The sequence below is a fragment of the Pollicipes pollicipes genome, unplaced genomic scaffold, assembly GCF_011947565.3.
Source record: "Pollicipes pollicipes isolate AB1234 unplaced genomic scaffold, Ppol_2.1 Scaffold_4002;HRSCAF=4701_pilon_pilon_pilon, whole genome shotgun sequence".
Lineage (NCBI taxonomy): Eukaryota > Metazoa > Arthropoda > Thecostraca > Pollicipedomorpha > Pollicipedidae > Pollicipes > Pollicipes pollicipes.
The window spans coordinates 26,957,535-26,971,009 of NW_023596420.1; the positions used below are offsets into that span (position 1 = coordinate 26,957,535).

General features: G+C 47.6%; 1 protein-coding gene across 3 annotated transcripts; it reads left to right on the top strand.

Annotated features, from left to right (window-relative positions):
• Positions 1 to 553: 553 nt before the first annotated feature.
• Positions 554 to 13,216, top strand: LOC119094477 (sulfotransferase family cytosolic 1B member 1). Of its 3 annotated transcripts, XM_037217536.1 has the most exons (5): positions 565 to 618; positions 3,977 to 4,099; positions 6,506 to 6,816; positions 11,593 to 11,869; positions 12,244 to 13,216. In XM_037217536.1, the coding sequence occupies exons 3-5, from the start codon at positions 6,506 to 6,508 to the stop codon at positions 12,676 to 12,678; spliced, it is 1,023 nt and encodes a 340-aa protein (XP_037073431.1). In that variant the 5' UTR covers positions 565 to 618; positions 3,977 to 4,099; the 3' UTR covers positions 12,679 to 13,216. The 3 variants fall into 3 exon arrangements, with proteins under 3 accessions (XP_037073430.1, XP_037073431.1, XP_037073432.1); XM_037217535.1 differs by lacking the exon at positions 3,977 to 4,099 and having other exon boundaries at positions 554 to 618; XM_037217537.1 differs by lacking the exons at positions 565 to 618; positions 3,977 to 4,099 and adding an exon at positions 4,290 to 4,476.
• The last annotated feature ends 259 nt before the right edge of the window (positions 13,217 to 13,475 follow it).

The following is a 13,475-nucleotide window of genomic DNA, read 5'->3' on the forward strand; positions in this document are numbered from 1 at the left end:
TTTGATAGCACGAAGTGGGGAAAAAACAGAAATGAACCCAGTCAGGGATGTGATTTCCTGTTCAGTTGAGGCAGGGTACTCCAGCCCCTTGCACCAACTTCAACTCCAGCCCCCCCCCCCCCCTCCCAACTTCGAGAGGAAAGGGGAATGAATCGAGAGAGACACACCGTTTGATTACGCATTTTTGAGGTAGGTTTTTCATTTTTCACCACCCAATGTCTTCCCCCTCCCTCCCCCGTTCAACCCAACAGCACCACCCACTCTCATCCCACTTGCTTTCTCGCTACACTACGCCCCTGATCCCAGTCATGATTTAACGTGGTTACGTTCATGAGTACCAATTGCGCAGTTTTAGGCGTCGAAACCTCAATGTCGTTAACGCATGTAGCTCCACTTCTGCACGTTTCCGCCCATTCTATTCCAATTCCATTCCGCATGGCGCCAGTACGGGCCTCAATCTCTGCAAGAGGTTCAAGGTCAGTCCGAGGACGGAAGATAGGCATGACAGGGCAGGAAGGCGCGATAACCTTGGCACCGTAAACAGACGCAGCCGGGGAGCCGGACGGGGCGCACGCGAAGTGGAAGAGCGCGAGGCTGCTGCTATCGGAACTGTCCAAGGTAAACAGGCCAGCCTCAGGCTGCCTCAGCAGCAGCTAGTTCGATAATGTCAGTTACGTCTCAGCTTCAGTTGACGCCGTTTTTGAACGCAATCATGAGCAAGCCATGCATCGCGCATCATGCTTTAGCGCTCGGTATTTGTTTGGCAATGACCGTACGTTACACCGCTGGCGATCAGCACTGCCGACGCCACAGCACAGCACAGCACAGCACTTGAGAATGCAAGCGTTTGGATTCGGTGGTTATGTTCGTCATTGGCAGAACAAAGGAGGGATACAAAATTGAAGCCGAAGGCGGCATACGATTGGTCGCTTAGCCGGCTCACGAAGGTAACTCACTCATACGATATCAATACCGTAAAATGCTCGCAGGATGGGAGGGCAGTGGTCTGGTTCGAGGGGTGTAGGTCAAGGCTTCAGTTTCTGCCGCCTACTAGACTAAACAAACTTGTTGCTAGCTGTGCGACCGAAAGACAAAGCCGGCATTTTCGAGGTAAAATTGCACATATAGCCAAGTGAAGTTATGTATGCACGCTTGAATGATTTACGAGGCTCTTATGTATCTTGCGTTTGCCTCAAAACATGTATCACGGGTAGTTTAGTTGATATAGAGTTTTCATATAGGTAAACACAGGTGAGTAAAATTCCATAAACGGGGGTCGATCCACGTTGGAACACTCGACAATGCATGAGAGCGTGAGTGTTACAGTGAGTTGAACCGGACCCCCGCAACCTCAGGAACGATCGGGAAAACTTTGAGCTGCTGTATACCGTAACGTTCGTTGAAGGTCAGACCATGAATCTCGCGTCAAGCTACTATCTCGATTGTGAGAGAATCCGATTCGAGGTAATACGATGGACAGGCTTTCATAAATGGAATGCCACCTTAGCGGGAATGTTCCACATTAGGGGGAATGTTCCACATTTAGAAATATTGAGGCAAGCATAAGGTGTGATGAAGAAAGCTCACTTAAAGTATCGGAATGTTGTTAGGCGCAAAAGGTTGCTCTAGAGAGCCAAATATTTCCATTTGATAGGTGCGCTACTCAATACGTCATTGTTTGATTAGGTAATGGAACGTTCTTATGAAGTCAAAGCCGCTGCCAGACTTGCCGTGTCAGAACTGCCACTGAAGTGGACGGGCAACTTCCTCGTAGTACTTCAACTCACCGCTAGGTGGTTTGCTAAGTTGTGCGCGCGTGACAAGCCTGACGAACGTAATATGCGCGTATTTTGGTCTTTTCTCGTGGTGATCTTGTATTTTGTCCATGGTTTTATATTTTACTTGTATTTATTTTCACTCCCAGCTATGACGCTTTTCTTAAAGGGAATGTTCCACATTTGCATGGGTTTTTGAACCAAAATAGCCATCTTGAAGATCATTCGTTGTTTCATGCTTGAAATCGTCACTGTACAACAAATATTGGTTGTGACCATTTGTAAACATGCAGAAACATTTTCCTACACAATATGAACCTGTTTTTTGCATGTGAAAGATCGTAGCTTGAAGCCCGCGATCCAAAAATAACAAAGACGGCTATCAGCTTGGAAAGGAATAGAAGAAATGTCACAATACAGGCCTACGCTTTATTCGCGCTGTCCTCAGTTGGCTGCCGGCGCAGTATCTCCCAAGCGTCTCGTCGCATGGGCGGCGACAGGCGGCGGGAGGGGGGGGGGGAGGCGGGCTTTTGTGACAGGGTGGTGACAAGTGGCAACAGTCGGCATCAGTAACAGCAATCGCTAAGTCCTGACCTAACTGTCTCCTGAGTTGGATTCGCAGTATCCTGTACTTACCATGCGATCAATCAGTTCCGCCGGGTCAGGTCAAGCCTGCCCCCCCCCCCCTTTTTGTCATCTTTTCGCCGCAAACCAGGTGAAAAACTTCTTGGTTTGCCCATGATCTTCTTAAAAAGATGAAGCAAAACAACTAAAACAAAGTGAAATACGAAGTAAAGCACAATAATATTTGCATTGGAAAGAAAATGAGCCCATTGTAAGACATCGCGTGCACGTGGAGGTGGACTCAGTGCACCTGTTAGTCTAACTCTCACTGAGCTCGCGGATGGAGTCCACAGATGCATCGAAATAAGACCTTGAGCCCAAAATAGCTCCCGAATGAAAACAAGCCCCTATAGCGACTAGGTAGGCCCCTTGGCTGAAGGCGTCCCTGAGCCCCGATTTGGCCCCTCCTTGAAGAAATCTTGGCTAGGCGACTGTGAACATGCACTGAGACCGATACGCCTCTGAACAATTGCTGAACACTTGACCACTTAAGAAAAGGTGTGCAAATTAAACACAGCCTTTTCTCACCATGGTTGTTCTAAGGCTATGTTTTTGCGCAACACGTGGCCTTAGGTAAACCACGCGGCCCAATTACGTAAGTTAAGTGCATTTGCCAGGAGCATTACTGGCATAGATAAGACAGCAGTAATAGCTTATTCCTCGGAGCAAAGCCAGGAGAATGGAGACATACATACATTTATATTCCGTCAACATGCCTTTATCGAAACAATAGCAGAATAGTATTCAAAATTATCTGCTGACGATCCTACTCAATTTTTCAGGTTTTTTTTTTAACAGCGAGCAGCAGTTTTTAAACGACACCCAACATTCAGGCTAGGAAACACTCACTTATTTTTCTGGCAGGATCACCCAGACAGAAACATACGTGACTCTATTCCTATAAAAAGCCGGCGACCAAACCTTAAAGTACAAGGCTTATCATGGCCGATCATGCGAACGTGATATGTACATGATGTGTGAGGTGTGCTAGCTTAAAATCGTTTGCATGTGAAGTGATGCCTGACGGGTGATGTGCGATGCCTGTTTTATCGAAATCGGTTGCATGCATAATTGATGCGTGATGTGTGATGCCTGTTTACTTCAACTCGCTTGCATGTTTGGATGAATTGTGATGCATGATGCCTATTTGCTTGAAGTAGCTTGCATGTACACGTATTGTCGCGTATTCTAATTCTTAGTTAGACATGCACTGTATCATAGTAATGGCTGACAATGGCTCCTCGTTTAATGCCCTGAACGTTGGCGTCCCGTAAAAACTGTGGCTCGCTGTTTCAGAAACAAACAAAAAAACTGAAAATCGAGTGGGATCGTCGGCAAGCAATTTTGACTTCACTTCTGCTATTGTTTTGATAAAGGCATGCTGCCGAAGTATCAACGCATCCATAGCACCATGCTCCTGGTTTTTCTTCGAGGAATAAGGCTATTACTACCGTCTCATCCATGCCACCCAAGCTACCATTCTGCCCCTGTCACCTTCTGGACTATGTTAACACTGTCTCTTCGTTCGTGCTGCACAGTTTGATACTGTTTCAATTTACATTTCTGCCACTTCACAGGTAGTTGCATGTCCACTGATGCGGCCTTCCTGATGAATTGGGAACGGAAGACGATTATCTGCGCTTTCCATTCTCACAATTGTTCGACACGACACGACACAAGACAAATGTGACGCACAAACGGTGAACACTATGTTTCGTGGAAGGCTATTTTTACTCGGGTTCTCCAATTTTGATAGGCCACGATTGTCTGACTGCTTCGCAGCTTGGCGATATTGTTCTACTACTGCGTATAATTTCATCCACCCGCCGAGATTCGACCCAGGATGTTCGGTATCCTGTAAAATTGAAGAAGAAGATGCATGGAAGATGATGATGACGATGGAAGATGTAGGAGAAGATGAAATTGAAGAAACAGCCTTTTACGAACATAGCATTCCACAGTGGAGACACCCTTTCACATGCTGATAGCGTCAACAACAAAACAAGTTCATCAGTGCGTCGAACAAAATACTATTGATTGCTCTATGCGGCATGGCATTTGACAGCATGCTGCAGCTGTAAGTATCTCAAGAATGACTTGACATGCATTAGAAACACTATTTCACGGGCAGGCCAGGAGGAAATGCCGGAAGCGTGCTTCCGGCGTAAGGCGTCGTGGAAAACAAGAGTTTTTTAAACGGGCCATTCCAGGGAAAAAACAACCGAAGCGTGTTATCGCCGCTAGGCTCCCCGGTACGACTGGTGCGTTGCCACCATCGCTGGTCCGTGGCGGACACATTTTCGAACCGGTGCATTGTGACTTTCCTTCCATCCTGTCTAGTCACTGAGGACCCAGACAGAGGCTTTTAGAAGTCAATCCTATTTCTGCTTCATTTTCTAGTAAGTTTTTTGGTCGTTTGGGCTTTACTACCACGCATTAACTATATATATATATATATATATATATATATATATATATATATATATATATATATATTGTATGTGTGTGTGTCAAGTACATAATTAATGAGTGAATTCTTACGAGCAAACTGCTTGCGTATGACTCGGCTTAACGCAAATTATTATCCCTTCTTGCTGTATGATAATTCTGAACGAATACCAAATATCATGGTTCATATTCACGACAACTCATAGGCACACCTGACCTAAAATCCTGATCCATTAGCACGATCACTGATAATATATATATATATATATATATATATATATATCCTTGTATCATGACTAATGATCAAGCAACTCACACCACTCGCTACATTGTACAGCCAGGGTGTCGTCCTTCTCAACATTGGCTAATGGTCACGGACTGTCTCCCAGCAGCAATGAGTACTCAGCTCAATGGGATCCAGTGGATGTCCAGCGCAAGTTTCACATGAAAAGCCACCATAAGCCACGAGCCTAAGCTTAAGGCCTTTCAATCTGTATGAGCGATGCGTCTCACTAAGGCGAAATGAATGTGTGGTTTGATGAACCTATGAGGTGTCAACCAGCGCGCCGCCATTTGCTGACTGGTTATGACTACCTCCAGTCTTTTGTTATAACCTGGTGTACGCATAGCACTGGTCCAACCCTACTTCTTACGCTTCTTTGGGTTTTCTCCGCTTCTTGCTTTTTTGTTTTCTGGAAATGTATGATTCTTTATTTCGCCGGTATGCAGGAAGGGGCACTCCTGGCCGCTTGTTCATGGACGATGGCTGAGAAATCAAATGTGGTCTACATAGACCGTAGCGCATAAGCATCGTTCAATCAAGTAATAAATGGCTGTCATGCCATCAGGGTGGGGGGGGGGGGGGTTCACCATTGCTGGTTCGAATTCGCGGGTTGCGTTTGCCTTCGGCCGTTTGGCCGGAGGAGATCAGAAACATGTTCACAAAATGAGTTGCAGGGCTAAGCAGTGAGAAATGACAGCACCCACCCCAAAATACGCTACCAAACGGGTTTCTCCCCGGATTTGGCCAACTTTCCTCCTAAAGTTGGGGGAGGGGCTGGAGCCCGAGAGCCCAGAGCCCGGGGAAGGGGATGGGGCCTTCCCAACGAAATAGGAAACTACACCCCTGCCTCGGGCCTCTAACGTGCGTGCCCAGGTCAGTTGCATAGCCAAGAGGGAGGCTTTTGGGGTATTGGCTACCCCTTAAAGGTGGCGGGAACTCATGGTGTCAACGGTCCGTTTTTAGGCAGTTTAAGGCACCTGCAGGCAACACCCAAAAATGGATCCTAAAGGCGTCCAAATGGGGCCCCGAGTTTTAAAAGTTTCTCTGAATAAAAAGCAGGGTTCCCATAGCGACGCAGCCGTCTAAAAGTCTGCCATTGCTAAAACAGCCCACTTTGACCTGATCTGACCCCCCCCCCCGCCCTCCCGGGTGGAGTCCTGTCTACGCTACTGGTCCAGATTTGTAGGAATGTTGTCACAACAAAATTGTCTCTTTTTAGTTGCAAGTGATCTTGATGGAACTCAGCAGTTTTTAATGATAAAACCTCACATTTGCGATGAAACCTAATATGTGACCTAACAAAATGTGGCGCTAGTTGTAAGATGTTCAGTTACGATTATATGTCGACGATCGCTAAAGTACAAATATGTTCCAGATGTCGTCAGCCGAGAAGATTCCATACCCATTCAAAATCATTCCGCTGGAAGACGAACTGCAAAAGAGGATTGCTAAGGACTTTGAGGGATATCCCAATGGACTGGTGTCAACCAACGACTGGGGCTTCAAGCTGTCTGGTACAATCAACGAAGCCCTGCTGGAGGACCTGTACAACTACCCGCTGGACCCGCGGGACGTCTGGGTGGTGACGCCACCCAAGTGTGGCACTACCTGGACCCAGGAGATGGTGTGGCTCATCGCCAACGATCTGGACTACGAGGGGGCCAAGACGCCCCTTATGCCCAACAGGTATAACTAGCTCGTGTCTGTGTTGCAGCCACCCGGGATGTTATTTCGTGCTCGTAGGGCCTGGACATTCTATGTAACGCTGCGCTATATCTCGCTATTCTACTCATACGTTGCACAGCAGCATAGCGCAGCTTAAACGTTCTGCATAGCGAGGTGACGTGCCGGCAATGGTACTCAGGGGAGCGGAAAAGAATTCCGCTGCACGACCTGGCTTTCGAAGCAGACAACGTTATAAGGCGTTTAGTATCAACACAATTAATTGCTAATGCTTACATGATTGGTAGTTAAAGTTTACCGTGTGGTGGAAATAAGTACAAAGGAAAGAACGTTCTCGTTGATGTTTACAAAATCTGGCCCGTTTTTGACGACGTTTACAAAATATAATTTCCCACGATACTTTCAAAACCCCATCGACTAATGGCATGTAAGTTAAACTCCACAAAGTTGGGCCGCATATGGGAAAGTGCGCTCATTACGCACGGTTTCTTGTTCCGCACGAACGCAAGAAAGCAGTTCACAGGTGATACTTCATGCCGACGGCGGCCAGCGGATCATGACACGTTAATTCATCTGCCTTTTCTCTCCCACGTGGACACCGCTGGGGTAGGGTAGGTCTATATCAGCTGGAAACGAATGCCTTTGTTTGAAATAATGATTTATTTATATCCATTTAAAAAATACTTGACAAAATTTGCATGCCCCTAAATAGCAGGCTTTCCAACTTAGGTCAGAAATGATCCAGCTCTTCGGCTATCTTTTGGGACCAGAAAAGCCTGCTCTTCACGTCATTGAAGGCTATTATGACCTAGACTACGTCAGACACATGGTACGAATGTTAAATGTAACGTGTAAGTGATATGTTCTAAAATGCGTACATTCGTGCGCTTCCTAATCACGCATAGTCTTCCGTCAACGTGTGTGCCAGTGTGACAGGGAGGGGGGAGGGGTGCACGGTATCAAATGAAATTGCTCCAGAAGAGGGGTAAGACGGACTCCCCCATTTTGACTAGGTGCTCCTTGTAGCCGTACTCACAGACACAACGGTTCTGGGTTTCGGCTGAACGGTTGATTGGTCGATAGAGGCAGGCAGATAGAGGCATAACAGAGGTTAATGGCAACTTTGACAACTCATTACCGGGCTTGGGCGTCATTGGGCTGTTTTCATTAGGAAGGACCGTTTTGACATCAGTCATAAATGTAACCCAGTGACGATGATATGATGATTGACAATGCTTCCGACGTTATCCACCGACGATGATTCCGTAAATGATAAGCAGTAATCGCGTCAAAGCGTCACAGCTTGCAGTGCGGTGAACAGTCCCCGCCGCCTTCCAAATTACTCTTTAACTGCTGGCAACCGCCCGGGCACGCCTCCCCTTTAAGGTTGAATCAAGCTGCTCGCATTGCTGGAAATTCCGCGCGGAGAATTACGTGTTATCTCATGAATGGGGATCCCTATAGCGGTAGGTGCTTATACCCCGCCTGATTTGATTATTATTTCACTGTCTGGAGTGGGTTCAGATCACACGTAACGAGCTACGGTTAAAACTTATTTGAACTCAAAGCCTTGTATTTAGGCATTCGAGATAACTTTGCTTAAAAAATGGAAGTGGGAGCAATGGGTGGCTTTGCTAGGCAGCAAGGGAACAGTAGAATCGTAGGCAGCGGTGTGAAAAGGTGTTGTTCACATTGGAAGGGAAGGCTGTAATTTAGATATATTAGGCAAGTATTAGGTGTGATGGAAAAGCTAACTTGAAGCTATTGGTGTCCTTTAAAACGTAAAACGTTGCTCTAAACATTATTATTTCATTATTTAGTAAATATGCTCTTCGGCAGGTCATTGTTTGATTACGTCATGAAGCATTTTTATACCGTCAGATTTGCTGCCAGACTTACAGCGTCAGAACTCCTACTGTAGCGGGCGGCGTGACTCACCTGTGGTACTTCTATGCGCCGCAAGGTGGCGTCGGTGGCCTATCTGTGAACGTTTTTGTTTCTTTCTGTATTTGAGTGTGTTTTGGTCATTGTCATGGTGTTTCGCGGTTTTCGTGATGTTAAACCTTTCCTTGTATATTTTTCGTGAATGCATATCCTTACTTGCACTTTCATTCCCAGTCGACGTACTTTTTTAGGTGATTCAATTAGCCTCATGTCCGTCATAACTAGATCTCCCCAAATGCCTGCATTATATATGGCAAAACACTTTTCATGATCGCTGAGGGCCATCAGCAGCTTGAACTGTCTGTTAGCCAAATACTGTTCTTGGAACACGTCGTTCGCATGGCGTTTCTGTGACCTCTTACATGTATGGGTGGCTTTGAAATAGGCGGCGCAAAAGCGTATATTGAAGCATTGGTTTAGCTAAGCAGAACCACCTGAACGTTCACCACGGGTGTGGTGCAAGCAATCTAAAACTACTCCCTGCCACACTACGGATGGGTTATGGACTACGCGCAAGCACTAAGCTACCAGCATGTCCGAGCAGTCAGATAGATCCGTCAAATCATCGCCGGCTCTCAGGCTGGGGAATGACCGAGTACAGGGGTGTGTTTCGCAAACCGATTTGGAAAAAAGGGTTTAAGAGTGGAAAATGACTCAACCTACCCGAAAAGAACGCCAACAAACGCCTGCCGCCCAAAGGTAAAACCACATTTGTTAATGTTGGCCATTTTGTGTTTTTTTAGCCATCCCATTCATCTACTCATGCTGAATTCGGCTATTTAAACCATCTGTTTTACCTCAGGACGGCAGACGTGTTCCCCGCCGGATTTAGGTCTCTCAGTTCTCAAAGTTATGGGGCAGTTGGTAATGTGGCGTTTCATCTCAGATAGATGCTCTGATTTTCGTGCACTGAAGGGGTGCAGCCAGAGCTTTGACAACGGTTGGAGGAAGGGGGTGGTGACTGGTTTGCAAAGGACCCCCTGATCATGAAGCCCCCCTAACAAACAAATTGGGTCAAAAACACGTGGAGCATGGCCAGCTCATGTTTGTCTTGAAATGTTCAACATTCGGTCAGAATCGATAAATGAGAAAAATTATGCAGCGTAGTTTTGGGCATGGGCGCTCGAAAATCTTGAGGAAAAACCTTTACACCCGGCGCTGCAGTCTCCGAGACCGCGCGGTGTCGGCCCTGCCCCGACCCCGCGGCTAACACTTAGAAGAGGCCGGCGGGCGGACGGAAATGATTACGGGTCTGAAATTAGTCTTTAAACCCTTCAGGACGTCAATTCGTGGGTCTCGTAGGTCGTCGAGTCTTTATTTCAACTGTGCAATTTTAAGTTTGATGATAGGAAGGCGCTAGCATTCACAGCATTGTGAAGTGGTGCTGGAATCAGGTAGCGGAATTGAAAGAGTAGAGAGAAAATCTATATTTTTCGTGTTGCTGTGTCAGTCTGTGCAGAGGACAGCCTAATGACTGTAAAATAGGTGCGCTCCAGTCTAATTTTTAAACGGCGCGAGTTTATTTTGAAGTATTTTCGGAAGCACAATTTCACCAGTCCCCATTCAGCCTCCCACTCCACCCCAAGTTGGGTTCCAGCCCCACAATTTCGGGAAGAGAGAGGCCCCAATCCGGAGAGGTACCTTTCCTTCGTTGGCGTTTTTCGTGGAAGGCCGAGTCATTTCTCGTTGTTCAACCCTCCCAAACTATTTCCCAGTTTCCCATTCACCATTTCAGTCATTATCCAATTTGAGAGCCGATGATGATTTCAAGGATCTTTTGACAGATCGGACCTGCTGGTGGCTCCGCGGCTGCGCATATTCCGCGACCCACTCGTAGTGTGGCAAACCGTATTTTATGTTGTTTGCAAGATAAAATTTCCCCGTGGTGCATTTTCAGGCGGCCGTGCTTTATTGAAGGGAGTGTCCGACCTTTGGGGCATATTTCAAAAAAACATACCCTTGTGGTACCTCAAGACTAGTTACGTCTAAAAATAGCGCTTGTTAATGTCACTGCAGCATCGTCAAAACATAACAAGGACATCAAATTTAGTGATTTTAGAGTCCAAAAAAAACGCTGTCAAGCTTTGTAACAGCACTACGCATCTTCCCTGCAATCGCAGCCACTATCGCCACGACAACCACCGTGCGCTCCTCCGTTGGTGTGAATAAAGAATGGTTGTGATTGGCCCAGCGGGCTAGGACCTGGTACCGAGAAGTGCATGAATTGAGGTTTGAACCATGCTCATGTGATATTCTCATTCCGAAAGCCGAAGTGCGCCTCGAAAAGAGCCACTGTGCCGAATGCCATAGAGGGGGAATTGGAGGCCATAGTATAACGTTTGGTTGGATTTGCGAGACAAAAGTCTTGCGCTCGCATATTTTTTGTCTAAAAAAGGTGTTTCAAGCTTACGTAGCATTGATTGCACAAACATGCTGACACATTAGTGTGTCGCAAACATTACAGCACGCATATGTTGGAAATGCACGGCAGATGAAACGCACTGCTTTCATATTGGTGAGCATTGAGTCAAATGAGATTTCTCCAGCGTAGCTGGCTACTTCAAATCGAAATTCTGAGGTTTCCAAGAAATTCCGAAGGATTCCGAGAAAACTGGCATTGCTGATCAAATCGTATCCGTGTGATGTAACAATAGCTGAAAAGTAGTGGGATACCCCCTTGTGGAATACTCCCTTCTGGGACTGGCGCTGGCTTTGCGGTTAGCCTTTTTATGATAGCTGCGCATTTCCATCGAACCATGACAGCAGTCTGAGCCGGACCGATCGCGAGGCGCGTCTCACGCATGTCAGTTTATATCCGCTGTATTTCTGTTTCAGATGGAGCTTCATTGACTTCCCTGCAATAGCGGACACAGAGTACATGACAAAGTTTGCGTCGACGCTGAACGCCCCTCCATTATCGGCCATGGCAGGAGACCCCAACCGCCCGTCCCCACGCTTCATCAAGTCGCATCTGCCCATGTGCATGAACAACCCGCGCCTTCTCGACGTCTGCAAGGTCGTCTACGTGGCCAGAAACCCAAAGGACGCCTGCGTCTCCTACTACAACCACAACAGACTAATCCGCTGTCATGAATACATGGGTGACCTGGAGGTACGCCTCCAACCTGGCTGCGTATATGTGGAGCATTTGGAACACTAGTTAATGTAAAATTGAAGGCATTCGGCGACGAGAGAATGCCAAAGATGCAGTGTCCCAGACCGCTGTTTGCATACTAAAATGCGTTTTTTTTCACATCGCTGGTTGCATTACACAACTGGTTTCTTGGTGACGTAACAGAGGCAGGTAACAATCATACCACGATACACCAGTTATTATTTGCAAGCAGTTCTGGCTGTAAATGCGGCCAAAGATATCAATGACTGAGTCATATGAGCTAGCATGGATCCGAGTTACCCAAGCATGGACTCCAGCATCTCTATGGATACCGTTAACAGTTTGTGGTACCCGTGCCTCTTTCGTTCTAGCTCTTCATGGAATACTTCATGAAAAGCAATATCGTGGAAACTCCATTCCTTGAACACATGATCGAAGCATGGAACTTGCGTCATCACCCCAACATGTGCTTTATCTTCTTCGAAGACATGAAGCGCGACCTGAAGTCAGAGATCCGCAAGGTGGCCAAATTCCTCGGCAAATCGTTCTCGGATGAGGAGATTGCGAAGCTGGCGAGCCACCTGCACATCGACAACTTCAAGAAGAACCCGTTCGTTAACTCCGAGTTCGGCAAGCAGATCGGCTTCATGCATCAGGACCGCGGGAACTTCATCCGGAAGGGCAAGACCGGCGACTGGAAGAACCACTTCACCCCGGAGATGAACGCCAAATTCGACCGCTGGATGGCCGACAAGATGAGGGGAACTGATCTGCGGTTCGTGCAGGAGCTGGACCGGCAGGACTGATGTCGGACGGCACCAGGTGCCGGCGATGGCTCGGGCGGAACCGCAGGCCCGGCCCGGTCAGGCGCCGTCCGTCAGCGCTGCAGAGGAGGCGCAGGTTAGACAACCATAGCAGCGTGTGACGCCAGCCGCAGTAGCGTGCGACGCCAGCCACGGCAGCGTGCGACGCCCGCCACGTTAGCGTGTGACGCAAGCCACGGTAACGTGTGACGCCAGCCACGGTAGCGTGCGACGCCAGCCACGGTAGCGTGACACCAGCCACAGTAGGTGACGCAAGCTACGATAGCGTGTCATGTGACCGAATGGTAACGTGCGCTTTTCCGCTGCTGGTACCAGTTTCGCAATATGAGTGGCTGCCCCGGGACAGCAATGTAGAGAACTCGCAGGCCCGTCCGAGCTGGAACGACGGCGAATCGCGAGACCAAATGAGAAAAACTGCGAACCAACAATACTGACGTGATTGGTCACTAACCAGGCGGAGTTCTGTCATCTCAATCCTCCTGTCGTAGTAGCACATAGGAAATAAATACGTAGTCAGGTATACAGTGTGAGACCGAAGGAGAAGAACATATCAGATATTCGAGAGGTCCTGTCGCCACTGCTGGATGATCCCATTTGCAGTGAGCTCAGCGCTGGGAATCTCACTAGTTCACAATAATGCAGATAATGACAGCGCAGCACGTGAGCCGCTTGAAATCGCTGGTATGGAATGTGCTGTATTGATGTTTAATGCTGATGCTCAGCTACTGCATCACTCACCAGTAGAAGCTGAGCATATGGGGCTGCCAGGGAGCTCCTAG